The sequence below is a fragment of the Bos grunniens genome, chromosome 25 (genome assembly GCF_055505025.1).
Source record: "Bos grunniens cultivar Pamir isolate PY7600 chromosome 25, Bosgru_T2T1.0, whole genome shotgun sequence".
Taxonomy (NCBI): domain Eukaryota; kingdom Metazoa; phylum Chordata; class Mammalia; order Artiodactyla; family Bovidae; genus Bos; species Bos grunniens.
The window spans coordinates 6,638,354-6,665,194 of record NC_141189.1 but is presented as its reverse complement, the minus strand read 5'-3'; the positions used below and the strand labels follow the sequence as shown (position 1 = coordinate 6,665,194).

Sequence of the window (26,841 nt, the reverse complement as noted above, 5' to 3'; positions counted from 1 at the left end):
GACCATGTTACAAAGTGAGAATTTCATCTTAAGTATAGTGGGAAGCCCCTGGTGGGTTTTAACCAGGGAAGTGGCATCCTCAAATTGATGTTTTAAACAGATCCTTTTGGTGATTAATTGGAGAATGGAGTATGAGAAGCCAAGAGTAGACCAGTTAAGAAGTTAGTGCTAGGATTAAATATTTTGGTGGCTTGGATTAGGATGATGAAGGAGACGAAAAGCAAATGGTTTTACGATATGTTTTGGAGATAGGGTTGTCAGAACTTGGTGATGAATTGAATATTGGAAAGTGAGAGAGAAGAGGGTTTGAGCAGTTGTGTGAAAGGAGCAGGTGAACAGCAGTTCTGTAGGATGAGATCAAGAATCTGGGTTTGGACTCATTGGGTTTGAGATTGTTGTGAGACCTCCAAATAGAAATGTCAAAGAGCAAGGTGGCTATAGGAACTGGGAGCTCAGAACAGAGGCCACTGGCATACATCTCTGTGTTGTCAGGTATGAAAATGGGTTTCAAATAGAGGATATGGGTAAGCTGACCTCAGGAGAAAGTGCAGATGGGAGTGAAGACCCATGATTAGGCTTTGGGACTCCAATTTAGAGATTAGACAGAGAATGAGGTGAACCCAATTAAGTTACCAGAAAAATGGAAGGGGAGAGGGGAAAAGGGAGAATGAGGGATCACAGAACCCAAGGAAGCTGGTGTTTCACAAATTAGCATTAACTGAAATGCTCTTTACCTGTGTGTCTATGACATTAGCCTTCATTAACACAGAGCCACATCTGAACTTCAGTTTTCTAACACATCTTTGCTTTCTAAGTTGTTGGAAAGGAAACTCTAAGGAACTGTATGTCTTTAAAACTGTCATAGAAATATGATCCTAAACCATGAATATCTAGTTTTATAGCATTAGGATGATTTTTTACCCATTCATTTCCTCATGAATATTTATATTTTTACAACTACCATTTATTTTCTTGATCTCTGTTCTCTTTTATGGTCCCTGGCCCTTTCTCCCACTCTCTTTTCTAGCCTTGCCAGGTTACCTCTGTAAACATCTACAACTGTCAGTGGCAACTGTCATTTCAAACTAATACATCATTCCCAACCAGTACTTAATTATTCAAAATAACTGAGAAAGTGATCCATAATATGAGATATTTTGGAAGGACCCAAATGTAAGTCATCTACTTTGCTGAGGGATGATTTTGGTGGGATGGAGGGCATCCCTTACGTTTCAGCATTTAAGGTAAACTGACAAGTGAGAGAGTGAACTTACTAGAGAAACATATTGGTTGGTGTTGTTAACTGAATATATGGTGTACCTGGTCAGTGATTTTCTCTAGCAAAGCTCAGTTGAATGAGTGTAGGCACAGAAAAAGAGTGGGTTCATTCAGAATTGTGTTTGCCAGCTGAGTCGGGGGAAGGACAGAGGGAAAGGGAGTTGATGATGTCTGCAAGAGAATCTAAGGAAATCAAATGTGCGTAACTACAGAGTGAAGAAAAGAGGTTGCTACTAGTTGAGAGGAAGGTGGGGCCAGTGGATTGGAGATCTAGATAAAGGGAAAGTTGCCATGAGTTCTTGGAGCAAGGTGGAAGGATGGGGCATTTTTATCAGAGAAGAGTTTAGATAAGTGATTCAGGGGAGTGTACAGTCCCTGCAGATGACTCGGGGGGCCATGCAGGATGGGAGTGGGTTCCTGAGGTGAAGGGGTTACTGAGGTGGCATGGAGGAGAAGGTATGTGGTGCTTGTACATTACCCTTGTGGATATATGGTAATCTATGAGGGCAGGAGGCAGAGAGAAGGAAAAGACTGAACCAGATAGCAGCATTGTCATTGCAAGGGAGATAAGAAGGCAGTGTATCTCATGGCCTGGACCTTAAGGGAGGGAGTGTTTTTATAGAATGGAGGATAGTAATGGTCTGCAAGTGTCAATGGGCGGAAAGGGTGATACTGGCCCCACTTTCTGGCCTGGGGGATGTGAGAAGAACAGCTTCTGCTTAGAGGGCTGCATGGGTCAGGTGGGGTTGGGTTGGGGCAGCATCACCAGATTTCTGCATCACCAGATTTCAAAAAGGAGGCAGAGGTTCAGAGAACAGGTTGAAGATATGTGGATTTTAGTTACTCTTGCCTGGAATTCCAAAGAATATTAATTTCATTTTCATTTCCAAATAATACAGTGGAAGAGTTTGGGAGGGAGAAAGGGGTGTGTGGAGCTTTGGGTCAACCTAGAAGATGTGGGGTAGAGAAAGGTGGGGATGAGAGTTTGGAATGTAATGGATAAAAAGAATGTTTGGCCTTTGAGCAGGGCCTGAAGTAAATAGTTGACTGAGAAACGATAGGCTTAAACCTGTCTTTTGGTGAGGGGTGAACTCAGAGCTCTTGGTCCCAAAGGCTGCAACTTGGTGATTTGGTGACAGGTTAATTCAAATAGGACAGGTTAGTTCAAAGAGGAACTCTGGATGCTGTGCACAAAAGAAATGCTGGTTAGTCCTTCAGAAGAACTTTTTTTGTTCTTTAATTATTTTTTTATTGAAAGATAATTGTTTTACAGAATTTTGCTCTTTCCTGTCAAACCTCAACATCAATCATCCATCAGATCAGATCAGATCAGTTGCTCAGTTGTGTCCGACTCTTTGCGACCCCATGAATAGCAGCACGTCAGGCCTCCCTGTCCATCACCAACTCCCGGAGTTCACTCAGACTCACGTCCATTGAGTCAATGGTGCCATCCAGCCATCTCATCCTCTGTCATCCCCTTCTCCTCCTGCCCCCAATCCCTCCCAGCATCAGAGTCTTTTCCAGTGAGTCAACTCTTTGCATGAGGTGGTCAAAGTACTGGAGTTTCAGCTTTAGCATCATTCCTTCCAAAGAAATCCCAGGGCTGATCTCCTTCAGAATGATCTGGTTGGTTCTCCTTGCAGTCCAAGGGACTCTCAAGAGTCTTCTCCAACACTGCGGTTCAAAAGCATCAATTCTTCGGCACTCAGCCTTCTTCACGGTCCAACTCTCACATCCATACATGACCACAGGAAAAACCATAGCCTTGACTAGACGAACCTTTGTTGGCAAAGTAATGTCTCTGCTTTTGAATATGCTATCTAGGTTGGTCATAACTTTCCTTCCAAGGAGTGAGCGTCTTTTAATTTCATGGCTGCAGTCACCATCTGCAGTGATTTTGGAGCCCAGAAAAATAAAGTCTGACACTGTTTCCACTGTTTCCCCATCTATTTCCCATGAAGTGGTGGGACCGGATGCCATGATCTTCATTTTCTGAATGTTGAGCTTTAAGCCAACTTTTTCACTCTCCTCTTTCACTTTCATCAAGAGGCTTTTGAGTTCCTCTTCACTTTCTGCCATAAGGTATACATATATCCCCACCCTTTTAAAACTCGCTCCAATCTCCCTCTCCATCCCTCCCATCTAGGTTGATACAGAGCCCCTGTTTGAGTTTCCTGAGCCATACAGCAAATTCCCATTGACTATCTATTTTATATATGGTAATGTAAGTTTCCATGTTACTCTTTCCATACATCTCACCCTCTCCTCCCCTCACCCCATGTCCATAAATCTATTCTCTATGTCTGTTTCTCCATTGTTGCCCTGTAAATAAATTCTTCAGTACCATTTTTCTAAAAAATATGGAACGCTTCACGAATTTGCGTGTCATCCTTGCACAGGGGCCATGCTAATCTTCTCTGTATTGCTCCAATTTTAGTCTATATGCTGCCAAAGCGAGCACAGTCCTTCAGGAGAACTTTTTAGTAGTGACATGCAGCCAGGAAATGAGGCAGTAGCCAAAAAGATGCCAGGCAGCCTTTTAAAGAAAATGGAAATACAGGAAACACTGCTTTCTGCCCCAGGGGAGAAGAGGTGATAGATGGTTCAGCAGAGAGACTGAGGTGTGAGACCTGGGTTCCAAGTTCAGCTTTGCCCCCAATTTAGACTGACCTTTAGCAGTCAGTTATCTCTTCCGAGCTTTTGGTTTTACTGTTTATAAGTCAGGGCTTGAACAAGTTGATCTCTAGGGCTGTGTGATTCTTGCAGAGGTGGTGGTGGCAGGGAGTATATTAATTTTAATTAAATTGAAGAAGGAAGAACGTATTTTTGAGTCTTCTTATTTCAGGTTTCTTTGCTGTGACAGGTCAATGTCTAGTCTGGGTCCAGTGTTCCTCCCCAAACTGTGAGAAATGGAGGCGGCTACGTGGGAACATTGACCCCTCAGTCCTCCCAGATAATTGGTCCTGTGACCAGAACACAGGTAAAATGGAAATTTCTTTTCAGTTTTTATGTTCCTTTCTTTGTTTCCCTGCTTTCATCCTTTAGATTAAATATGACAAAAATATAGTTATAACTCCAGGGGTCCCTGTAGTTAGCATTTGGGGAGAGGCGGGGATCTTGATGTCTTTTCAAAATGAATTTGGCATAAAGGGATAGAGGAAGACACTCTGAAGAGTAGGGGGGTCCTGGAATCTAAACGATTGTTCTGAGTAAATTCCATCTTCTTCTGCATTGGTTTGACCCTGTTAGTCTGACTAGACTTTTGGTATTGGGTTGGTATGGGATATATGAGGAAAAGCCAGTGAGAAAGATTCAGTGGCTTAGAATTCTAGAATGTTTGACTACTTAAAAAAGATTATGAAGATCTAGTCCTGCCCAGCTATTTTACAGATGAGAAAACAGAATATTGGAGAAATTATCTTCATGATGTTACACAGGTGGAAGCAGGGTCAGACATGTGTAGGTGGAAGTTTGGGATCTCTTTCTACAGAACATAACTCCTGCTTCTCCTAGCTCTAGCTGCATTTCCTTCATGAGCCTTTATTCATCCTTCAGGCCTGTCTTCCAAGTGTCCTTTTGGTCTTACCTGCTGCATATAACAATTTCTTCTTGACCTTTCCTCTGCCCTCATCCAGATTTTCACCTCATGAGGCCCTTTCTTTCCCTGCACTCCTCCTCTCTTGGCAGACTTGCAGTATAATCGCTGTGATATCCCTGAGGAGACCTGGACTGGTCATGAAAGTGATGTGGCCTATGCCTCCTACATCCCAGGATCCATCATCTGGGCCAAGCAATACGGCTACCCCTGGTAGGGTGCCATGGTAGAGTCAGAGCATCCTTCATAAACTTGAGAGTGGTAGCTTCAGGCAGAGAGGGAAGAAAATGAAAGGGATTTATAATGGAAATGTTACCTGCCTTATAAAGAGCATGGGTGAGGGAGAATATAAAGGAATAATCTTGGAGGCTTTGAAAGAGTGATTTCTAGAGATTTCATGGTGGATGTGGTATGTCCCTGGTGAAAAGGGTCAGCCAGTTCTACCCTGAATGGGTAGAAAGAGATGAGTGGCTCTAAGACTTTTTTTTAGACATTAGGAAAGGAGAGATATACAAAGTAAAGAGGAAAGGGAAGGGTGGAAGAGTTTCTTCTTTGGAGATGTCCCAAGTCAGAAGATTTTTGTTCTCAGGGTTGCCAGGAGGCCTAGAAGATAAGATATTTTGTAGTAGGAAGATTCTGAGCTTCTTTGTACATTGATGGAAGTTACCTCAGTCATTTGGTAGTGACCACTGTGGAGGGATGACAGAGGGGTCTATTTGGGGAATCCTTTATTTGCAAAACGTACTGCCCTTTTGTGTGCTAAGTCACTTCAGTTGTGTCCCGACTCTTTGCAACCCTATGGACTGTAGCCCTCTGTCCATGGGATTCTCCAAGCAAAAATACTGGAGTAGGTTGCCATGCCCTCCTCCAGGGGATCTTCCCAACCCAGGGATCGAACCCAGGTCTCCTGCACTGCTGGTGGATTCTTCACCATCTAAGACACAAGGGAAGCCCAGTGCCCTTTCATGTACATGTATATTGATGAGTTTGTGTTCTGCTCATATAACCCCTTCTCTTCCATCCCCTACACCCATCTGTCTTCTCCAGGTGGCCAGGCATGGTAGAACCTGATCCTGACCTGGGGGAATATTTTCTTTTTGCTTCTCATCTTGATTCCCTGCCGGTGAGTTTTCCTGGTTCAGGGTGGGTAGGTGCTCAGGGCAAAGTAATGAACAAATCCATCCTAATAGATGCACAGAGATAGAAATATAGACATAGCCAGCAGACACAAACAGAAACAAATTCTTAGCTAGAGTGACAAATGGATATAGAAACAAATATCTAATTAAATATTTATTAATTACTAGGACATTTGTGATTTTGACAAATAGGCTTTGGTTGGGATATCTGAGGTCAGGATGGAAGAACAATGGAATGAGGTGGGATAGGTGGGTCAGGCTTAAAGGAACAGACAAGGCCCAGCACTTCCTTTCTTGTGAATTCTCAGCTCTTCTCCTGCCTTTTCCTGGTTAGCAGGTCAGAGCAAGAAGAAGGACAAGAGGCTATAACAAAGCTATCTTTTATTACAGTCCAAGTACCATGTGACATTTTTTGGAGAAACAGTCTCTCGTGCTTGGATCCCAGTCAACATGCTAAAGAACTTCCAGGAGCTGACCCTGGAGCTAAGTGGAGTGGTGAGTAACCTTCAGGGGTCAGTTGTGATATAGGGAACTTGAGAAACAAAATCTTCCCTTTATTAAATGTGACTTTTCCTGGAGGAAGCTGTGCCAGGAGGAAATTGCATGTCTGACCAAGTATGCCAGGGTGAGGCTATTCATGAGGAAGACCTTCTACCACGATTGCAGCAGGAAAATGATTTTTCTTAGTTTCATTCCCTGTCTGCAGATAGAGGGCCTTCATGAAGACCATGGTTTTCTGCAGGTTAGCCAAAGCAAGTGTGATAGAAATGAAGGCACAGATTAACTCAGGGTTTCTCAGTCTCAACACTATTGACATTTTGGGTCAGATAATTTTCTATTATGAGGGGCTGTCCTAGGCATTATAGGATATTTAGCAGCATCCATGGGCTCTAATGGCATCTAGCCAGTAGTAGCCCTCACCCTAGTTGTGACAACCAAAAAATTGTCTCTAGACATTGTCAAATATCTTCTGGGAGAAAAATAAAGTCTCCCCTGGTTGAGAACCACTGAAATAACTAAGTGATATTTCCTCCTGGAATTCTCCAGGCAAGAATACTGGAGTGGGTACCCATTCCCTTCTCCAGGGGATCTTCCCAGCCCAGGAATATAATCCAGGCCTCCTGCATTGCAGGCAGATTCTTTACAATCTGAGCCACCAGGGAAGCCCAAGAATACTGGAGTGAGTGTGTTGCCTATCCCTTCTCCAAGGGGTCTTTCTGACTCAGGAATTGAACCAGTGTCTCCTGCTTTGAGGCAGATTCTTTACCAGCTGAGCTACCGGGGAAGCCCATAATCATTTTGGGCCTTACCAGTGAGGCCTAGGAGCTCAGGGACCTTGGATAATCAGGCCGTGAGTATTAAATCAAGTAGCTGGATATAAAGAAACTTGTGAGAAGCTTAAAAGTGCAGTCATCTGAACTCCTTTAATTTTGCCTCTACAAATTTCCATGGGCTTTACTTTGGAGAGGATGCCAAAATGTTGGTTGAAAATATTGCTAGAAATTGATGAAAGGTTTGTTTGGGTACAAGGGAGGACTGTGTTTCTGAGCTCAAAAGATTAAGAATAGGAGTATCATATCAATACCAGGAAGTAGAGATAAATGTAAAGATAATGTCTGGTGAGTAACAGTATGTTGGAGTCACTTCCCTAATGTTTATCACTGACTCTAATCTTCTTTCATTTCAGAGAAAGTGCAAAAATAAGGACTGCAGCCAGAAACTGTTGGTAGCCCTGATGATGGCTCAAAAGGCAGAGCAGATCAGTATTCAGGTGGGAAAGTTTAGATCACACACCTCCTTCTCTTTGGGACTTGGGACGCAAAACAAGTCATACAGTCCCTCCTGTAGAAAATTGGCTCTCCTTCCCTCTTACACAGTCTTAGTTCTAGAACTAGTCTTTTCTTCCCAGGCCAAGTTCCTTTGACTCTTTAAACTATCCATTCTTTTCCCTACCCTTGGACAAATGGAATTTTTTCTCTGTCCAAACAGAGACAGTTTGTGGTAGAGGGAATCCCACCACCCTGTTTAACTTCAAGTCTCAGGTGTATGTACCTTATTCTGTGGAGTTAGTTTTACCCTCAAATCCTGCCTTTGGGTAGGGGGTGGAGAATAACAAACAGTTAATTTCCTCTTCCCAGTTATTAACTGAATTATAAACAAACTGGAAAAAGAAGTTACAATAATATTGTATAATGTTATAGTAGTTAAGTTCTCCAAAAATTTAGATAAACCTAATGTGAAGTTTCAAGTGAAAACGATGTGGAATATGAATACAAACTCTATAACTAGAAACCTTGAAGACAGGGGCAAAACTAGCCCCTGGGAGACCAGTGGATGATGCTTTTGTTTCTTGGCTCCCTCAGGAGCGGGTTAACTTGTTTGGTTTCTGGAGCCGATACAGTGGACCTGACAATGATGGGGAAGAAAAAGGTAGGATAAGTAGGAGGCTAAGGACCAGAGAGGGAGGGAAGGGATTCTTTCATGAGGGCAGCTGCTGAAGCTTTTATTTTATATCCAGTGCCGTCAACCTAGTTCTGGATTCTATAATATGAGGCTTTACATAAATGCCGTTGAGCAAATGTCTGGGATGGATGGATGGACACATGGGTAGAGAGAGGAATGGAGAAAAAAGGGAGTAGGGAGGGAGGGTGCATGTTGACTAGTGATAGGACTTGGAAGAGGGTAGAACCATGATAATCTGACAGCAGATTTTACGGAGAAAATACGACTTGGATATGAAAGACAGAGTTGGAAGATTGATTTTCTGGGATCAGCTCCACTAACTCATCACCTGTTTTGTTGGATAAATTATTTAGCCTTTCCTTCCTATTCCTGTTTTAGACTTAGCGCTCTCTGGGACTAGCAGCTTAGATTCCTGCTTGGAGAAAGAAGAGAAAGAGCCAGAGTTGGAGGAGGATGGAGAGGAGGAACGAGATAAAGCAGTAAGATTGATCTTGGGGATTCCTTTGAGGAGATAGCTGTAGGGCATCTGGTTAGCATGGATTTGTATTTTCTAAGGCACTGTCCTGTCCCTACATCAGGGTAGCCCTGACGGGCTAGTTTTCTCTCTTAGGACTCTTCAGGGAAGAAGAGCCTCCTCTGTCCTCAGTTATTCTAATACCTCATATCTCTAGGAACTTATTTTTTGATGATAATCTCATTTCCTACTGTAGTTCTTTGGTTCTTACTGGAGCAATTTTACAGAATAGCAGGTTGCCTCTCTTTACTTTCTTCCCTGTGTGGACACTTAGGATATTCATTATTTTATTTCCTTAGTCTCTTTTCAGGCATATGAAATGTGGATATTTTTCATCTTTAAAGACTTTTTAAGAGCAGTCTTCGGTTTACAGGAGAATTGAGAGGAATGTACAGAGAGTTTCTATGTGCCTCCTTCCCCCACACATGTATAGCCTCCCCTGTTAGCAACAGCGTCCACCAGAGCAGTGCATTTGTTTGCAGTTGATGAACCTATTCAGTACATTGACACATCATAATCACGCAAGTCCATCGTTTACATTAGGATTTCCTCCTGGTAGTGTATATTCTATGGACTTGGACACGTATCCATCATGATGGTATCATATACTGGTACACAATAACTTGCTGGGATTTTGACTGAAGTTAGATCGATTCTGTAGATCAAACTGGGAAGAATTAGCATCTGGAACTTCCTTAAGTACACCCATCATTTCTGTAGCATCCTACTCTATTAAATCACAATTATATGACTTCATTTATATTTTATTTTTCTCAGGATCCAACTTTGCTTAATCCCAAGCCAGCCAAAATTCAAACAAAAAAACCCAAGACAAGAGGTAAGCAGGATAATTGGAAATGAGACGTGTTCCTGTTAAGGCAGGGCAGAAGCAGAAAGTGCAAGGAGTCTGCAGGTAGCTGGGCCTTACTGACCTCTCGGCTCCAGAACCTGAGAAAATGGGTAAGACTCATGCTAATGTGGTCAGGGAATCTGTAGCTTCTCACTTCTGTGAGTTGAATTACAAAATCTTAGGTTAAAGGTGGAATGAATATTTTAAATTTTTAGCCAAGAAGGATGACTTCATGGGGAAGGCAGGTTTTGAGGTGAACTATAAAGAGAAGACGACCCAGGGAGAAAGAAAAGAAATATTTGGGGGAAAAGAAAGGAACCAGAAGGACTCACTAGATTGAAAATGAGCAGAAGACCCAGGGCAGAGACTAAATGTTTGGAGTTTGTGGACCCTAACCACACTGTCACTCAGAAATAAACCAATGTCCTTCAGGATTGGGGGTTGGGAGTGATGCCGGTGGAGCAGATGAACGAGATGGGACCCTGAAAAGGAGAACAACAAAGAGATCTCTGTTAAACGAACCTGCACCTCCACCTGTGCCTATAATGGGAAGGACAAAAGGGCATGGAAATTCAGGATCTGAGCAGCCGGGTAAGACCCAGACTTGGGGACTGTGGGGAGTGAGGTTCACGTCTGCAGGTTTCCTGCTCTGATCGTTCCGTAAAACTTCCACAGCTTTTCATTACTTTGGAAAAAAACAAAAACAAAAAAACACACAAAAGTTTGGCCAAAAGGGCATCATCTAAATTGCAGAACACAACACACACTGTAGAAACATTTTATGGTTATTATTTGATTTTATTCAGGGACATACAGGGATACAACAATGGTAAGGAGGTGAGAAGTAACATTTATTGATATTTTTGTGGGCTGGCTGGATAGATACTTCTATACTTGTTCCCTTTAGTTCTTTCAGTGTCTCTATCACTGGATATCCGCCATTTTAAAGATACGGAGACTGAGGTTCAAAGGGTTTAAAGTTTTCTCGAGGTCCATAAATCCAAGTCTTTCTGATCCCAAACCCCATTTTCTTTCTATAAAGAAAAGTCATCTTTTCCCAGAGATTGTTGTGGAAATAAAAGGTTTAGGAGTTGGACTTATACAAGGTGAGGACAGATTACCCGATAAGACTCTCAGTTTTGTCACTTTTTCATTTAGATCCTAAGAAAAAATTTAAAGCTCCCCAAAGCAAGGCCCCAGTAAGCAGCCTATCTGAAGAAAAAGAAGCTAGACTAGTGCCAGAAGTCCTGATCGCACCAGCTCCTTGTGGGGCCTGTCATGTTGTGGGGGAAGAAGGGCCTGAACCCCAGCGTGCTGGGAGTGTGCCTTCTGATGATGGAGCCTCCAGTGACCTGGATCTGGACCAACTCATGGAAGATGTTGGAGAAGAGCTGGAGCAGAGGGAGGAGCCGCAGCACAGAGTTGACAGGGGGGAGCTCGCTGTGGCCTTCTGTGAGGAATAGCTGTGGACTTGTGCCTCCTTCCTGCTCTCTCACTCCTTCCTGTGTGAAGAGCCTCTCAGAGGATCCCCAAGAAGCTGATAAGTGTTGGGGTTGTTCACTGGCTGTGAGGTTACTTTGCTAAAGTCAGAGTTGTGCAGTTCTTGTTAATAAACCAGGTTACTGGTTTACTTGGTTTGGTTTGTCTCTAACTACTTGGTCTTTTTTGGCTTCTTCCTTTTCTCCTCCATGTCACTGGGCACATGGTCCTTCTGGTGGGAGACCTGTCAGTATAGGGATCTGGGAAGGCGATGACACCTGAGTCCTGGGAGAAGGACATTGAGAAAGCAGGTCTGGGTTCACAACCTGCCTCAGCCACTTACTAGCAACATGGCCTTGGGAAAAGCACTGTGACCATCCTGGTTCTTATCCTGTCTCAGATGGTGTATCCAGTGCCATATAGAGTGATTGATGATGCTGAAATGAGGCCATGTGTGTAAAGTGTGAACACATGACGCATGCTAGTTATTATCCTAAGGAAAGTAGAAGGGTTAGATTAGGGGGACAGACCTTGGGTTCCAGATTGATTACCAGTGTTTGGGGATTTACTTGTCTCTGGCCTGAGGTAGTCACTGAACACAGTACTAGGGGAGGGATCTAGGCGTGAGCTAGCATTCATGGTTCATTTTTTTTAACTTCTGGAAAGACAGAAGTTGAAGGTGACATCAGCTTTCTCCTTAGATGTGTTCAGGGAGATTGTACAGGTAGGTTTATTTTTGTGGTGAAAGGCTGGGAAGTTGAAGAGGGAATTGGAGCGGTGGCTGTGTGACTCTCAGGTCCTTGGTGGCCGTCAGCACCTGCCGGCTTCTGAGTGATCTGTGTGTGGCCGGGGTGATTGTGGGGAACTGAGATTGCTGTGCGCAGCTGACTTGAAGGAGGTCCTCACTCAGTCCCACTGCTTAGGTCTTTAAGACAGAGTATAGGGTCTCTTCCTGGGGGCCCCCATGGAGAGAGGGCAAGGGAGGCACTGCTGTTGCTGGTGAGTTTAACCTAGAGAGGGCAAGGGAGGCGTAGAGGACTCCTCCGCTGCCACCACCATCATCCTTGGGGAGAAGGGAAAGGGCAGTGGGTGAGACAGTTGAAGGGCAAGAGTCCCATCTCAGAGCCACGATCCCACAGCTGATGCCCTGACTACATTGCAGTCCCTCTGTTCTTCCACCCCCTGCTTCTCCAGACTTCCCTCTCCTTTCAGGCCCTAATCAACGCTGCTTACCTTGGCATCCGGCTTGGGGTCTACATATTCTCCTAGAAAAAATAAACATGTGCCAGGATCAGGTGACCAGGCAGCCAGGGTAGAGAAACGGGCAGGGGCTCCAGCAGTGAGGTCATCTCTAGGTCAGGACCAGAGTCTCAGGGGAGGGTGGGTGAGGCAGGGGAGAGAGGAGGATGCTGAGGGCACCTGTGTGGGGAGGGGTTGTGGGGAGGAGGAGGAAGACCCAGGTGAGAGCGGGGATGATGGCGGCAGGGCTTACCTTTATTCCCGATGTTCTCGTAATTCTCTTCCGTGTTTTTGAAGGACTCCCTGAGTGGGAACAGGAGGGCAGTGATGTGTCAGAGTCTGGGCAGAAAAGAGCTACCACCTGCCTCGGGCTGCTCCTCTCACTGGGGGCTCTGTGACCTGCCTGGTCACACTTGGAGATGAAGGCAGAGGTTTGAGGCTCAGATGGAGGCTGTCTGGACAGGGATGAGGGGCCGTTTTCAGTGTAGCCCCATCCCTGAGAGCTGACTGGGGTGGACTCTTGCAGAGAAGTGGGTTTATTGAGGGGAGCAGGGAGGAGAAGCAGGACAGGGTGCCTGTCATTTCTGTGGCAGCGCCTGGGTTCAAACTGGAGCGTGAGAACCAGGGAGCTTCTCTCTGGTCCCCTGGGAGACTCCCAAGGAGACTGTCAAGAGTCAGGAAGGCGAGAAAGGAGGGAGGGGCTGTGAGAAGGAAAAGCCTGGACGTGGCAGAGAGGATGAGAAAGGAAAGCGGTGGGTGGTGAGGAGGGTGAGAGGAAAGGAAGAGGAGCCGGGGCCAGAAGAGAGGGAGCCAGGCTGGGGGCCATAAGGGAAGCCGCTCTGAGGAGAGACAGGGCAGAGCAGCTGGAGGCCCTGAGTCACAGGGCAAAGGACAGACTGGACAAGGAGCAAGAAAGGGGACAGAGCGTGGAGGAGGTGGGTGTCTTCTGGAGGGACGGCGTTCAAGGGGGAGACAAACCAGGAGGAACAGAGGGAAAGGCTGAGACCTGGGGATGGAAGGAGGAAAGGCGGGTGCCAGAGACAGACAAAGGATGTTCTGGGAGTCAGAGAAAATGCTGGGCCATGGCTCTGACTGTTAAGGATCGGGAGCCTCAGGAAGTGAAGAGCCTGGCCTGTGGGGACTTGGGAGGATGTGGATGAAGGCCCAGGGGGGAAGGCCCGTGAAAGGCCCCCTGGTGCTGCGCTCGGGAGGAAACTTCTTGCTCATAAAATAGCACTGCCCACCCCCCCATACTGGAGGACAAGCGCTCACCTGGCTGGGGTCCTGGCTTCAGTCTGCACACCTGTAGGAGGACCAACAGCGAGTCACTGTGCCATCCACGGAGGCCTGTCTCCCCGCCTCTCTGCCCCATCCCAGCTGAAACCTCCCTGGGAAGGGCTCGGGACTTAGAGCCGCCACCCTGTAGGCACCCTGAGGCTGCCCACACCTGTGCTGCCTTGTCTTCACCATCAGTCAGGAGAGCAGCTCTTCCCGCACCCAGAGCCCCGTCACCCTCTGAACAGGTTGGACTTATCACCTCCCCCAACTCTAGTGACCTCAGGTCCACTCAGTCACATCCTGGACTTTTTTTTTCCATTGGGACTAAGAATTCTGACATAGTAAACACTAGTATCATTTTTATATTTTAAAATTCCTCCCAGCTCTCTTCGGTCATCATCCCTCCATACCTGTGCGTGACCTCACTGCACTCTTGTCCTGATGATTCACTCAGGTTACCCAAGCTGCCGCTGAGCCCTCTCCTCTCCACCTGTGCCCTCTCATGGGCTCCCTGATCCCCTGGGTCCCCCTGTGCTTCTGCCACATCTCCAATCCTGGCTGTGCCCTGGGGCAGAGGATGCTATTTGTTTGCCCCATATCCATTCCCTTCTTCTTATTCAGTTACAGAACCTTGATTTTATTTGGAGTGTCAGGGTACCCCTCCCCCCTACAGGCAGATGTGGGATCTATGGTGAAACCTAGCTGATGTATTAATATAAGGGGAAGTTGTGGGTAGTATTTTTCAGTTCAGTTCAGTTGCTCAGTCGTGTCCAACTCTTTGCCACCCCATGGACTGAAGCACACCAGGCTTCTCTGTCCATCACCAACTCTCGGACCCTACTTAAATTCATGTCCATCGCGTCAGTGATGCCATCCAACCATCTCATCCTCTGTCCTCCCCTTCTCCTCCCACCTTCAATCTTTCCCAGCATCAGGGCATTTTCCAGTGAGTCAGTTCTTTGCATCAGGTGGCCAAAGTATTGGAGTTTCAGCTTCAGCATCAGCCCTTCCAGTGAATATTCAGGACTGATTTCCTCTAGGATGGCTCTCCTTGCAGTCCAAGGGACTCTGAAGAGTCTTCTCCAACACCACGGTTCAAAAGCATCAATTCTTCGGTGCTCAGTTTTCTTTATAGTCCAACTCTCACATCCATACATGACCACTGGAAAAACCATAGCTTTGACTAGATGGACCTTTGTTGGTAAAACAACGTCTCTGCTTTTTAATACGCTATCTAAGTTGGTCATAGCTAGTCTTCCAAGGAGCAAGCGTCTTAATTTCATGGCTGCAGGAATTTTAGGAAGACTCTTTAAAAGGACAGACAGCTGGAGCAGAGTCTTTTTGTCTTTTCCTCCTACGTCCTGCTTCCTGTTTAGATTCACAAATCTGGCATCCTAGCAGCTGTCTTGCACATAAAGCAACCTTCAGGATAGAAGCCAGTATCCACGACAGTGAGTAGACAGGAGACTCAGTGTCTTAGTATCCTCTGCTTTCTGCCTCCAGATCCTTTTAGATGGGAGGAAAAAATCCACTCTTGTGTTACTTGCCCACTGTTATTTCTATTCTCTGATGCTAGCAGCTGAACACAACTATTTTTTTTGGGCCATGGCACAACTTCCAGGATCTTACTCCCCTGACCAGGGATTGAACCCAGGCCCTAGGCAGTGAAAGCGTAGAGTCCTAACCACTGGAGCACCAGGGAAGATGGATTTTAATCAGTAATTTCTAAAGGTTGTAGTTGAATACTGCTGGAAAAAACCATAGTCAAATACAATGATGCTCATACAGATTTATGGCTTCTCATCTGAATTGATCATCAAATACCATATTGCATTTTCTCAGTGACTACATCAAGTTTTTTTCTTCATCTCAAACCCTCATTCTTAGTCTCAGGACACAACCACTGTGGTTTTTGCTCTGCAGAATAAAATAATGATTTCAGAGTGACCCCAGCCTGGCCCCTCCACCAGACTGTGTATCTGCCAGGCCAAGCTGAGGAGGCCACTTCTGCTTCACATTGTTTCTGGGGTCAGAGGCTCTGGGATGTGTTTTCCAAGGTTGTCTTTTTTCATCTCCTGGCTCTTCCACAGCCCTGAGCTACCTACAGTCCCTAGAATGCCTTCCTTCCCCTGGAAAGACAGTGACCTCTATACCACCCTCACCACCTGGCTAATTCTTCTTCATTCTTTGATAGTTTTGCGCTTCCTCTTTGACGTCTTCCTTGATTACCCTTCCTTCCTCCCAAACTACCACAGCTCTTTCCACACGAGGCTGTTAGCCCTTGAGGCAACTGCTCCCCTCATCCTCCCAGCCCCCAGATCCTTGAGAGCAGGCCTGCGCTTTATTTACTTTTGCATTTCCAGTTATAAGCCAGGCTCTGGAAAATCGGTGTCCAACCAGTACTTGCTGAGTGGAGCCACCTTCCTATCCCTTCTTTCTCTCTCTTCTGTGTTTCACAGGGCAGGCCCTCCCTCCCCAGGAACCAAAAGGGAGACTGATGAGAAATGATTAAGTCAGGAGACAAGAACTGGAAAATCATCAGGTTTGTAGAGAGGGATTGGTCTTGAGCGGTGGGTCCCAAACTTGATGACACACAAATACCACCTGAGGAGGTAAAATGAGATTCCCAAGCCCAGACCTCAGGCCCAGAAGGAATTTGCATTTTTACTGAGCAGCTCTGGTCATTCTGATGCAGGAAGGTTCTGAGAAACACTTAGTTGGGAATCTTGGGGAGAGGTTGAGGGTCCTGGATCACTTACTTTTGCTTCTCTTGCATCTAAAGTACACAATCAGCGCCACAATTGTGGCTACAAGCGCAGCGCTGGCCAGTGCCAACCCAACTATAGCTTCCGTACTCTGGAGCCAAGACCATGGACTCTTTCCGCCCTCTGAGTTCTTAAGGACAGCTGTAGCAGTGGTGGCAGCCGTGGTGGGGTTCTGGATGGTTGTCTTGCTGGCTGGGAAGACAGGAGAAATATGCAAATTATTCGCTGAAGGGCTGGAAGCATCTGGGTGAAAACTGTCTCATCTTGTTCCCTAGTTTGGGGAATGTGGAGAGTGGGGAACAGCTCTCTGAAGCTCTCCCACAGAGAGGGGAGTAACAAAGGGAGATTCTGGAAGCTCCAAATCTTCACTCTGTTTGAATCCTGACTCAACCACTGATCAGTGCTGTGATCTCAGAACCTCATTTCATTACTTACATATAGGGAGAAGTAAATCACAGAATCAAAAACAAATTTTTTTATTGTGGTAAAATACATGCAACACAAATTTACCATCTTAACCATATTTAAGTGACATCAAGCCAATTCACATTAGCATGCAACCATCATCACCAGCCATCTTTCGAACTTCATCTGTCCAAACTGAAACTCTGTCCCCATTAAATACTGACCCCCATCCCCCCTCCCCCCAGGCCCTGGCATTCACTGTTCTGCTTTCTGACCCTAAGTATTTGATTGCTCTTGGTACTTCAGAGAAGTGGATTCAAACAGTGTTTGTCATTTTACATGATTATTTTAATAAGTGAGAAAACATCTGTAAAGCAACTAGTATTATTGGAAATATATTATTGTTACATGAATATATACTGAACTTTACTTACTACAGACATGCTACCTTTGTAGATGTTTAAGGCACCATTAAAAAACTGGCATAATAGTAAGTCACATACAAAAAACCCAACTCCAGTAAAATCTTGTGTGGACTGAATTCTCTGTCCACTTAGTAGAAATTAGTAAAGTGTGAATCCTATTTCTCAATTGAGACAAAAAATTTAAATTCTTAGTCAAATAAATATATATAATGACATGCTATTTAGAAAATAAAAACAACAGCAATATATATGTATATTTTTAAAACTCCTGGAATATGACTAAAGCCAAATTCTAAGTTAAATTCATAGTATTAGATGCTATAATTATTTAAAATGGAATGAAAGTTTTAAAATGAAGGAAATAGTCAATTTCCAAAGAAAAAAGTTACCAAACAGAAAGGAACTAGCTCTAAGGAAACTAAAAGTAATGAAAACCTACGTAGGAATAAATGTTTTTAGGAAACAGGACAGCAGAAAGAATCATAAATGCAGAAAGTGGTTAGAGGAAAAAAAAAACACAAGAAAACAGACAAGACTCTTGTAAATCGAACAACAACAAAGAGTATTGAAATCATGAGTGAGTGTGTGCTCAATTTATGGGTTGATAATTCTAAAAACCTCTGAAATGGATTATTTTCTGAGACAAATAATAATTTTTAAAAATGCATTTAAGAAATAGTAACCTTTAATGGATTAGACAAAGAAGAAATTTAGAACACTATTAAAGAACTATTTTTCATAAAGATTTCAAGTTCAGAAGGTTTAATGGAAAAATTCTTGTGAAAATTTAAGGAACAGATAACTCTCAGAAGATTCTAGAACAGAAAAATATGGAAAACAGTACAATTCTAATTCATTTCATAAAGTGATAACATAATCTTGATGCTAATATTCCTAACTTTTAGAAATGTAGACTAAAAGAATAAAAGGCTATTTTGTTTTAAACTGACCTGAGTCGGGGAAAATACCTAGTATTGACACAGCAGGAGTATGGGTTGGCACAACCTTAGGAGAGGTTTGGGTATATCTATCAGAATGTAAAATATCCAAGCGTGCCTTTAGATTCAGTGATTTCTGTGCTAGGAAATTATCCTATGGACGTGCTGGTACAAGTATTCAAAGGCCTGTGTTTGAGGGTGTTCTCTGCAGCTTTATTTGTGATTTGGTAGCAACCTAAATGTCTTTAAATATGAGACTGATTAAGTGAACTACAATCCATTGCTACAGTGGGAGACCATGCAGTCATTTAAAAAGAAAGGTGTGGATGTATATGTGCTGAAGTGGAAAGATACTTGAGGTCCATGAAGTAAACACAGCAAGCTGAAGATCGGGAGAGTGTGCAGCTTGAGTCTCTTATGTTCCATCTCTGTATATCTGCATCTGTGTCTCTTATCTGTGGAGAGAGCATTTCTGCAGAAAGGGGTAGTAGCCGAGAGATAAAGCGGAGAGGAATGGGATTTTCATTTGATTCCCTTCTGTGCTGTTTGACTGTTTTTAAAACTATGTGCAAGTATGTATTACCAGTAATTTTATTTTTAAAATGTAACATCTATTTTTATATAAGTTGTATTGGCACATAATTTAAAGAATCAACAAATTCCCCACAGGTTATAAAAACAGCACCCCCTCCTCACTCCCCAGATGGAACTGTTTTTAGCACCTCTTGCTGTTTTTTGGCATTAACCTCACGTTTCTAAATCACAGGCTTATCTGGGAAGCGAGTGTAGAGAGAGGAGGTCCTGGGACTGAGCCCTGGGACCTCCTCTCTCCACACTGGGATAATCTCTCTACACTTTCACAGAGACACTCAGAAATAACGTCTCAGCAACTGTCTGGCCATCCCTCAGCCAGTCAAATAGACACAAAACTCTCTCTCTCCCCAGAGGTCACAGCTCCTTTCTAGGTCCCAGAACCTACTTCCTCCCCTGCTTCTTAGGCCTGTGGCTGGTCCCAGGCGTCTCACTATCCCTGACTGGTTTCCCCACCCTGTGCCCCCCATCAAAACTCTCAGATACCCTGTTGAGCAGCTGCCTCCTACTGGGACCCTCACTTACGTCCCAGCGGCCTTCCTGTTCCATCTGAATAAAGCAGCACCCTAGCACCTCTAGCCACTGATTGTGCTTCATTTTCCTGCTTTTCTCTTTTCACCACCACCTGACACACAGAATTAATTTGTTTTTTGTGTGTGATATTCTTTCGAGTGTAAGTTGTTACACTCAACTGTAAGTGTAAGTTGTACACTCAAGTGTAAGTTCCATTGTTAAGGACATTTATGTTTTGTTCTGTATTAACTGCTCTTTCCTCAGTGCCCAGCTTAGGACCTGACACATAGCAGGCACTCAGTCAGTATTTGCTATTTGATTTGTTAAAGGATTAAACAAAATAATTTTCCCTTGGAAATTCATGACACTCAACCATTGCCTTTCAGTATCCTCTATTGCTATTGAGACAGCCAAGCCACTCTAATTCCTGACTCTCTTTATGTGGCCAGTTTCTTCCCTCCTTGGAAATGTATTGGATCTCCCTTTATCAGATATGCGGATGACACCACCTTATGGCAGATAGCGAACGAGAACTTAAGAGCCTCTTGATGAAAGTGAAAAAGGAGAGTGAAGAAGTTGGCTTAAAGCTCAACATTCAGAAAACTAAGATCATGGCATCAGGTCCCATCACTTCATGGCAAATAGATGGGGAAAGAGTGGAAACTGTCAGACTTTATTTTAGGGGGCTCTAAAATCACTACAGATGGTAAGTGCAGCCATGAAATTAAAAGACGCTTACTCCTTGGAAGAAAAGTTATGACCAGCCTAGACTGCATATTAAAAAGCAGAGACATTACCACAAAAACCATTGCCAACAAAGGTCCATCTAGTTAAGACTATGGTTTTTCTAGTAGTCATGTATGGATGTGAGAGTTGGACTATAAAGAAGCTGAGCACCAAAAAATTGATGCTTTTGAACTGTGGTGTTGGAGAAGACTCTTGAGAGTCCCTTGGACTGCAAGGAGATCCAACCAGTCCATCCTAAAGGAAATCAGTCCTGAATAGTCATTGGAAGGACTGATGCTGAAGCTGAAACTCCAATACTTTGCCCACCTGATGTGAAGAACTGACTCATTTGAAAAGACCCTGATGCTGGAAAAGATTGAAGGTGGGAGGAGAAGGGGAGGACAAAGAATGAGATGGATGGCATCACTGACTCAGTGGACATGAGTTTGAGTAAACTCTGGGAGTTGGTGATGGACAGGGAGGCCTGGTGGGCTGCAGTCCATGGGGTCACAAAGAGTCGGACACGACTAAGAGACTGAACTGAGCTTATCCTTGGTGTTTTGAAATTTGTATGTTGCAGTACCCCCAGGGTTCGTCTTTTTATTTTTACTCAGGTTGCTGGGTTCTTTCATTCTGGAGAATTTCTATAGTAGCTTTTTTGATATTTTCTTCCCCATGGCCGCCTTTTTTCTCTGTTTTTAAAACTTGTTCAGAGATTGGAACTCTTGGACCAATTCTCAATTTGTCTTATCCTTCCTTATAATTCCTACATTATATTTCTAAGGCTGCTATGACAAATTGCTGCAAACTGAGTGACTCTAAACAATAGAAGTTTACTTGCTCACAGTTCTGGAAGCCAGAAAGCAGAAATCAAGGTGTCAGCCAGGCCGCATCACTCAGGAGGCTCTGTGGTGGGGCAGTCTGTTCCTTGCTTCTCCGGCTCCTAATGGCTGCTTCAGCCCCGCCTCTGTGTCTGCGCTCACATTGCCTGCTCTTCCATCTGTGTCCAGTCTCCCACTGCCCCTCTTGTAAGGACATGTTTATTAGCATCTGGAGTCCACCCAGATAATCCCAGATAACCTCCTCATCTCAAATTCCTCAACTGAGTCACATCTGCAGCCATATAAGATATTATTCACTTGTTTGGGGGCCACTGTTCAAACCACTACGACAATATCCAAATCTTTGAATTTTCTTGAACTACAATATCCAAATCTTTCAGTTTTCTCCCACCTTTTAAGATATTTCCATGAACTTCATCTTTGAATCATGTATTGAGTTTTCCATATTTGCTAGTATACTTCTAATTTCTAAGATCTCTTTTTTCGTTTTGAAAGCTCCTTTGCGAAGCATTCTATTGTGTCATATACATGAAATTCTTTAACTTTATGAGGATGATGGTTCTTTGAAAATTTCAGTCTCCTTTCATTGTTTTGGATTCTTCCACGTTCCCTTCCCCCTTGATTGTTCTGCTCTCTGCATCTCATGGGACAAACATTCCTTAAATGTTTAGTTCAAAGCTTTTAAAAACAGGCATCCTGGGCACAGCTGAGGTGAGGGTATAGTCCTCACTGCAGGGCATTTGGTGCAAGGCCAAGACCCCAGCCACCCTGTCCCCTTGGCTCCCAACATGCATGAAGATGTGAGTGTGTTATAGCAGAAAGTGCATGTCAGATCACTTTACAGTGAGTAGGACAGTATGACTCACTCTACAGTGAGTAGGGTGATCTGTTAGATTTCTAGATCTTTTCAGGCCCATCAGATAGCTATTCCGGAGAAGAGTCTCCTGATTGTCTGCCCTTAGTGGGTGTGTGGTGTGGGAGTACCAGCCTGGCTGCCTGCGTCCTGTGAGGCCTCTACAAGGGTCACGGTATTTCAGGTCTCATCAGTTCACCAAATCTCCGAATTTAAGAACTGAACCCTTGTCTCCGGGTATGCCCCAGGGTACCCCCCTAAGACTCCCTGTGGATTATTGTTTCTAGAATGCATATATCCAGTCTTTTGCTGGGGTGAAGTGTGAGAGTGCGGAGGTGTCTCTGCTTCCTAAATACACTTCAGTTAGTGCTCTAGTTTCCAGGTCCCCTTCCACGCCAGTTTCATGGGTACTAGGAGTTGCTATTCCTGACCCTTTAAGGGGTTTTGCAGTATAAATTGCCTTCCTTCTGGATGTCCCCACTGTTGACTTAGGGTTTAATTCCTCTGGTCTATTTCCCACTTCCAAAATTTTGTTTTTGTCACCTAACTTGCAAATGTTTTTGTCCCTTTGGGTTTTTGTCTTAGAAAAATTCCCTTTGCTGTCATTTTAGTAGATTTTTGGAGGGAGTGGAGGTAAACATATGCATATAACCTAGCATCTTGGCCAGAATTTATGCATTACTTTTAGAGTGAAAATTATACCAAGTACACATTTTTTTACATATTGCACATTAATAATAAAAATAAAGAATATGAAAAGTCTTATGAGACACATGATCTTTGGAAGAACACTACAAAGGTTTACTTAGGGATATAAAATAGGACCTGTTCCTCAGCAAAAAGATTGTGCATTATACTGATTTCAATTTCTGTCAGTAAATTGCATTAAATTTATAGATTTAATGCAATTCTGATTTAAAAAAACCAACAGGAATGTTTTTCTAGAAACTTGGCAAACTTATTTTAACATTTGTGTGGAAGAATAGGCAGGCAACACCAATGAAGTTTTTGAGGAAGAAGTAATGTGATTGTGATGGAAAAAGTCTTAACAGCCATTGAAACATGATAAAGTTATAATAACTAAAACAGTGTGCTTCTAATGTAACAAAATATAGGGACTTCCTTGGTGGTCCAATGGCTAGGACTCTGCGCTCCCAGTGCAGGGGGCCCAGGTTCCAGCCCTGGTCGGGGAACTAGAGTCTGCATGCCACAGCTGCATCCCACACACAACGAGGATCCTGCATGCCACAGCTAAGACCCGGCGCAGCCAAACAAATGAATATTAAAGAAAAGAAAACACAGACTAGTGAAACAGAATAGATAGACCGGAAATGGATGCTATTTTACAAAAGAACTTAAAAGCTAAGTCCTATTAATCAATGGAAAAAGGGGGAAATATTCAATAATAAGAAATAAAGATAAGAAAACTGAGCACCTAAGAATTGATGCTTTTGAACTGTGGTGTTGGAGAAGACTCTTGAGAGTTCCTTGGACAGCAAGGAGATCAAACCAGTCAATCCTAAAGGAAATCAGTCCTGAATATTCATTGGAAGGACTGATGCTGAAGTTGAAACTCCAATACTTTGGCCACCTGATGTGAAGAACTGACTGCTTAGAAAAGACCCTGATGCTGGGAAAGATTGAAGGCAGGAGGAGAAGGGGACGACAGGGGGTGAGATGGTTGGATGGCATCACTGCCTCGATGGACATGAGTTTGAGCAAGCTCCGGGAGTTGGTGATGGACAGGGAGGCCTGGCGTGCTGCAGTCCATGGGGTCAGACACAACTGAGCAACTGGATTGAACTGAACTGATTCAATAACAAAGTGAGGACAATTGATTTGTTTCTTGGTATAAGGATCAACTTAGTTCTTTTTCTCACACCATTTACCAAGATAAATTCTCACTGTATTGAAGAGCTTTATTATGAAAAGGGATTCCCTGATAGCTCAGTTGGGAAAGAATCCACCTGCAGTATAGGAGACACCGGTTCAATTTCTGAGTTGAGAAGATCCCCTGAAGAAGGGATAGGCTACCCACTCCAGTTTTCTTGGGCTTCCCTTGTGGCTCAGCTAGTAAAGAATCTGCCTGCAATGTGGGACACCTGGGTTTGATCCCTGGTTTGGGTAAACCCCCTGGAGAAGGTAAAGTCAACCCACTCCAGTTCTGGCCTGGAGAATTCCATGGACTCTATAGTCTATGGGGTCGCAAAGAGTCAGAGATGACTGAGCAAATTTCTCTTTCACTTATTATGAAAAGTAATCAAATCTTACAAAAATTAGGAAAACTATTTTTTACCTCTAGTGAGATATGGGGTTTGGGATTTAGAAATAAAAGAAAAACTATAAGTGAGAATATAATTAGATTTGGTTACATAAATAAAACTATTTGTAAAAAAAAATTAATAAGCCAATCTCAAACTTATGAGTTATGTTTGCTATAGATATTCCTCTGGTGTGATGTTTTTGCATGGTGGTACTTCACTTGGATTAAAAACATCTCTTTTTATTACTGCCCTGTAAAAATAAGCATGACCATCCAGTTGATTGAATTAACTGAAAAAATTAATTTACCGATGAAAAAACTCGTAGGAAATGTGGCTGAAATAGAGAAAGGAGAAAAAGAAGGAAGAATTAAGAAAGGAAGAAGAGGGATTTAAGGAGACCATAGTCCCTCCAAAAAGGCCATTTAAGGGAATTTGGAGGAGGTGCAGGAAATATTAATCCAAAGCTGTCCTGCTTAATTCAGGTTGAGTCACATACTGCTTAGAATCACCAGCACAAGTGATTGCAAAAAGCAAACAAGCTTAATCAATTTTCAGTTTTCAAAAAATTATCTACTGGTGACACACTTCCTTATTGCCTGTGCCTAGAAGAGAACCCCTCCTCTCTACCCTGAAGTCAGATACACTGTTGAAGTTCCAACACCCCACTGAGTGACAGATGCTACACATCCATTATTAGGTTAAAAATAGTCAAAACAAGATGACAAGTCAGTAGGTGAGTCCAAGCAGCTCATGGTTAAGAAGGGAGGCTCTGGGGTTAAACTGGGGTCAAACCCCACCCACACCAGGAGTGACCTGGGGCAGGTGTTTGCTGTGCAAGCCTCGGTTCCCTTCCTGTGACTGGAGGACAGGAGCAGGACCGCTGTACTGGGGGTCGTGGGGAAGGTCAGCCAGGGCGATGCTGCCAAGGTGTCCCCCCGGGATGCAGGGCATAGTCAGGGGGGCTGCTGGGACTGCTGCCTCGTCATGGCCAGGATAGAGGGGCACGGTCGGGGTGGACCTGGGGACTGGGTGACTGGAACCACATGGGGTTCCAGAGAGGGAAGGAGGTAAAAGGGATGGAAGGAGGGAGAAGGAGAAGGAAAGCGAGGAGAGATGAACCGAGGGAAAGATGGTTGAACTGATGTTCTGGGGTTCAGAGCAGAGAAGGAAGGGGAGATGGGAAAACATGTGATGGGGGCACGGGGCCCCTCGGCACCTGCTGTGTGTGTGGGCTGAGTTCATGGCTGGTGGGGGACAGACATGGGGCAGCTGGGGCTCCACACAGGACTCAGGACAAAGGGGAGGAGCCATACCCGGAGGATGTCAAGTCACCTGGAGGACCTGGGGCGAGGGCAGGGGGCTGGGTGGAGCCCAGCTTGGAGCAGGAAGGGAGGACAGCTGGGAGCACAGAGGATGTGGGGGCCTCGGGTGGGGGAGGGGCTGGATCTGGAGGGCAGAGAGGGGGATGGGCAAGGGAGGTGGTCCCGGGTTGGGGAAGATTAAGGTGAAAAGGGTAAAGTTGGCAGAGCCCTGGGGAGGAGAGGGGAGAGGAGTTTGAGAGAAGAGTCAGAAGGAGGGGCTTAAGCCACATCTAGGGCTGAGGCACCAGTGGCCTCCAAGAGCCTCAGGCAGGACAGCTGGACTCACGGCGGGTGATGGTGAGTTTGGTCCCCTCGATGGACTGCCACTCCTCCTTGCCATCTCTCAGTGTGACCAACTCCACCCGGCAGAAGTACACAGACTCGTCCTCCCTCCGCAGGTTTGAGATCCGGAGGGAGCCGTTCTTCTCAGGCTCTGCCCAGTTCAGGATGAGCCGGTCCTTGAAATTCTTGTGGGTGAACAGAGGGGTCGTGTTGTAGATGAACTCCCCATGGAAGTGTTTCCATCTCCAGAATATTCTCATGTTGGGAACCTTGGCTAATTCCCAGGGGTGAGAGAAGGAGAAGGGGATGAGGATGGAGCCACCCTCGGGGGCTGAGAGATGCCTTGGTTGCTTCATCTCATAGTGTTGCTGTGAATTTCTTTGTGCCCGGGGACCTAGAGGAGGGAGGGAGAGACTCTGAAGCCACCAGGAGAGACACAGAAGGTGACCCCACCATCGGGCACCCTCACCTGCAGGGGGACGTGCGACGGGGTAGGACTGGCCCTCTGACCTGCGTGATCCCCTCTCCAGGCTTGGGGCAGGCAGGAGGGTGAGGGGTTGGGGGACCCAGCACTGTGGGACCCGCCTTTTGTTTGTTGGGGGTGGGAGGCCTGGCCAGCTACCCCAGGGGACCCTTCTACGCACACCCAGCCACAGCCCCTCCCCGGGGTCCCTGGCAGAGCAGGACAGTTCCGGCCACTCACCAGCCTGCAGAGACGCTGGCAGCAGTAGCAGGGGCAGGGGCAGGGGCAGCAGCAGGGGCAGCCCCATGGCCTTGCCCTCCTCCCGGGTGAAAAGACAGGCAGAGCCAAGGCCAGACAGGAGGCCTTGGGGGGCCCCTGGGGGAGTCTCAGCACCAGGAGTGAGGACCAGGCTCCTTCAGAGGACGGAGGAGGGTGGCGGCCGTCCCCAAACCCGCCCACCCCGACAGTGACGGGCACTTCCTTTATCAACCTGGCTTCTTCTTTTCCTTTATTGCAAAAGGGCCTCCCTGTGGTCAGTGCAAAGGCAGCCATGATCTGGGGCTCCCCGCCCCCGTCTT

The 26,841-nt window shown here is 45.1% G+C and overlaps 2 protein-coding genes and 1 non-coding gene across 10 annotated transcripts in view; 1 reads left to right on the top strand and 2 right to left on the bottom strand.

Moving 5' to 3' along the window:
* ZCWPW1 (zinc finger CW-type and PWWP domain containing 1) overlaps positions 1 to 11,469 on the top strand; it is a 24,472-nt gene extending 13,003 nt beyond the window's left edge. For all 6 annotated transcript variants that reach the window (XM_086374176.1, XM_086374173.1, XM_086374175.1 and 3 more), the window contains exons 8-17: positions 4,142 to 4,258; positions 4,966 to 5,086; positions 5,921 to 5,996; positions 6,403 to 6,507; positions 7,700 to 7,783; positions 8,376 to 8,442; positions 8,854 to 8,954; positions 9,767 to 9,827; positions 10,272 to 10,430; positions 10,998 to 11,469. In XM_086374176.1, the coding sequence (XP_086230302.1) occupies positions 4,142 to 4,258; positions 4,966 to 5,086; positions 5,921 to 5,996; positions 6,403 to 6,507; positions 7,700 to 7,783; positions 8,376 to 8,442; positions 8,854 to 8,954; positions 9,767 to 9,827; positions 10,272 to 10,430; positions 10,998 to 11,302 (1,196 nt within the window). In that variant the 3' untranslated portion in view covers positions 11,303 to 11,469. The remainder of the gene's footprint in view (positions 1 to 4,141; positions 4,259 to 4,965; positions 5,087 to 5,920; positions 5,997 to 6,402; positions 6,508 to 7,699; positions 7,784 to 8,375; positions 8,443 to 8,853; positions 8,955 to 9,766; positions 9,828 to 10,271; positions 10,431 to 10,997) is intronic.
* Positions 3,633 to 3,739, bottom strand: LOC147344864 (U6 spliceosomal RNA). Its single transcript, XR_015155107.1, has one exon. It is a non-coding gene; the product is annotated as a U6 spliceosomal RNA (small nuclear RNA).
* On the bottom strand, positions 10,617 to 26,841 carry PILRA (paired immunoglobin like type 2 receptor alpha). Of its 3 annotated transcripts, none has more exons than XM_086374178.1 (7): positions 26,504 to 26,841; positions 25,805 to 25,985; positions 16,595 to 16,792; positions 13,830 to 13,860; positions 12,811 to 12,860; positions 12,552 to 12,583; positions 10,617 to 12,381 (listed from the first exon to the last, which is right to left on the bottom strand). In XM_086374178.1, exons 1-7 carry the CDS (start codon positions 26,813 to 26,815, stop codon positions 12,238 to 12,240), a joined length of 948 nt encoding a protein of 315 aa, XP_086230304.1. In that variant the 5' UTR covers positions 26,816 to 26,841; the 3' UTR covers positions 10,617 to 12,237. The 3 variants fall into 3 exon arrangements, with proteins under 3 accessions (XP_086230304.1, XP_086230305.1, XP_086230306.1); XM_086374179.1 differs by having other exon boundaries at positions 25,805 to 26,194; positions 26,504 to 26,734; XM_086374180.1 differs by having other exon boundaries at positions 25,805 to 26,074; positions 26,504 to 26,734.

Coding starts and splice junctions, on each gene's coding strand:
- PILRA (XM_086374178.1), bottom strand. CDS start 26,815: ATGGCTGCCTTTGCACTGACCACAGGGAGGCCCTTTTGCAATAAAGGA. Junction 16,793..25,804: donor CAAACTCACCATCACCCGCC/GTGAGTCCAGCT, acceptor CTGTCTTCCCAG/CCAGCAAGACAACCATCCAG. Junction 12,382..12,551: donor ACCCCAAGCCGGATGCCAAG/GTAAGCAGCGTT, acceptor CTTCTCCCCAAG/GATGATGGTGGTGGCAGCGG.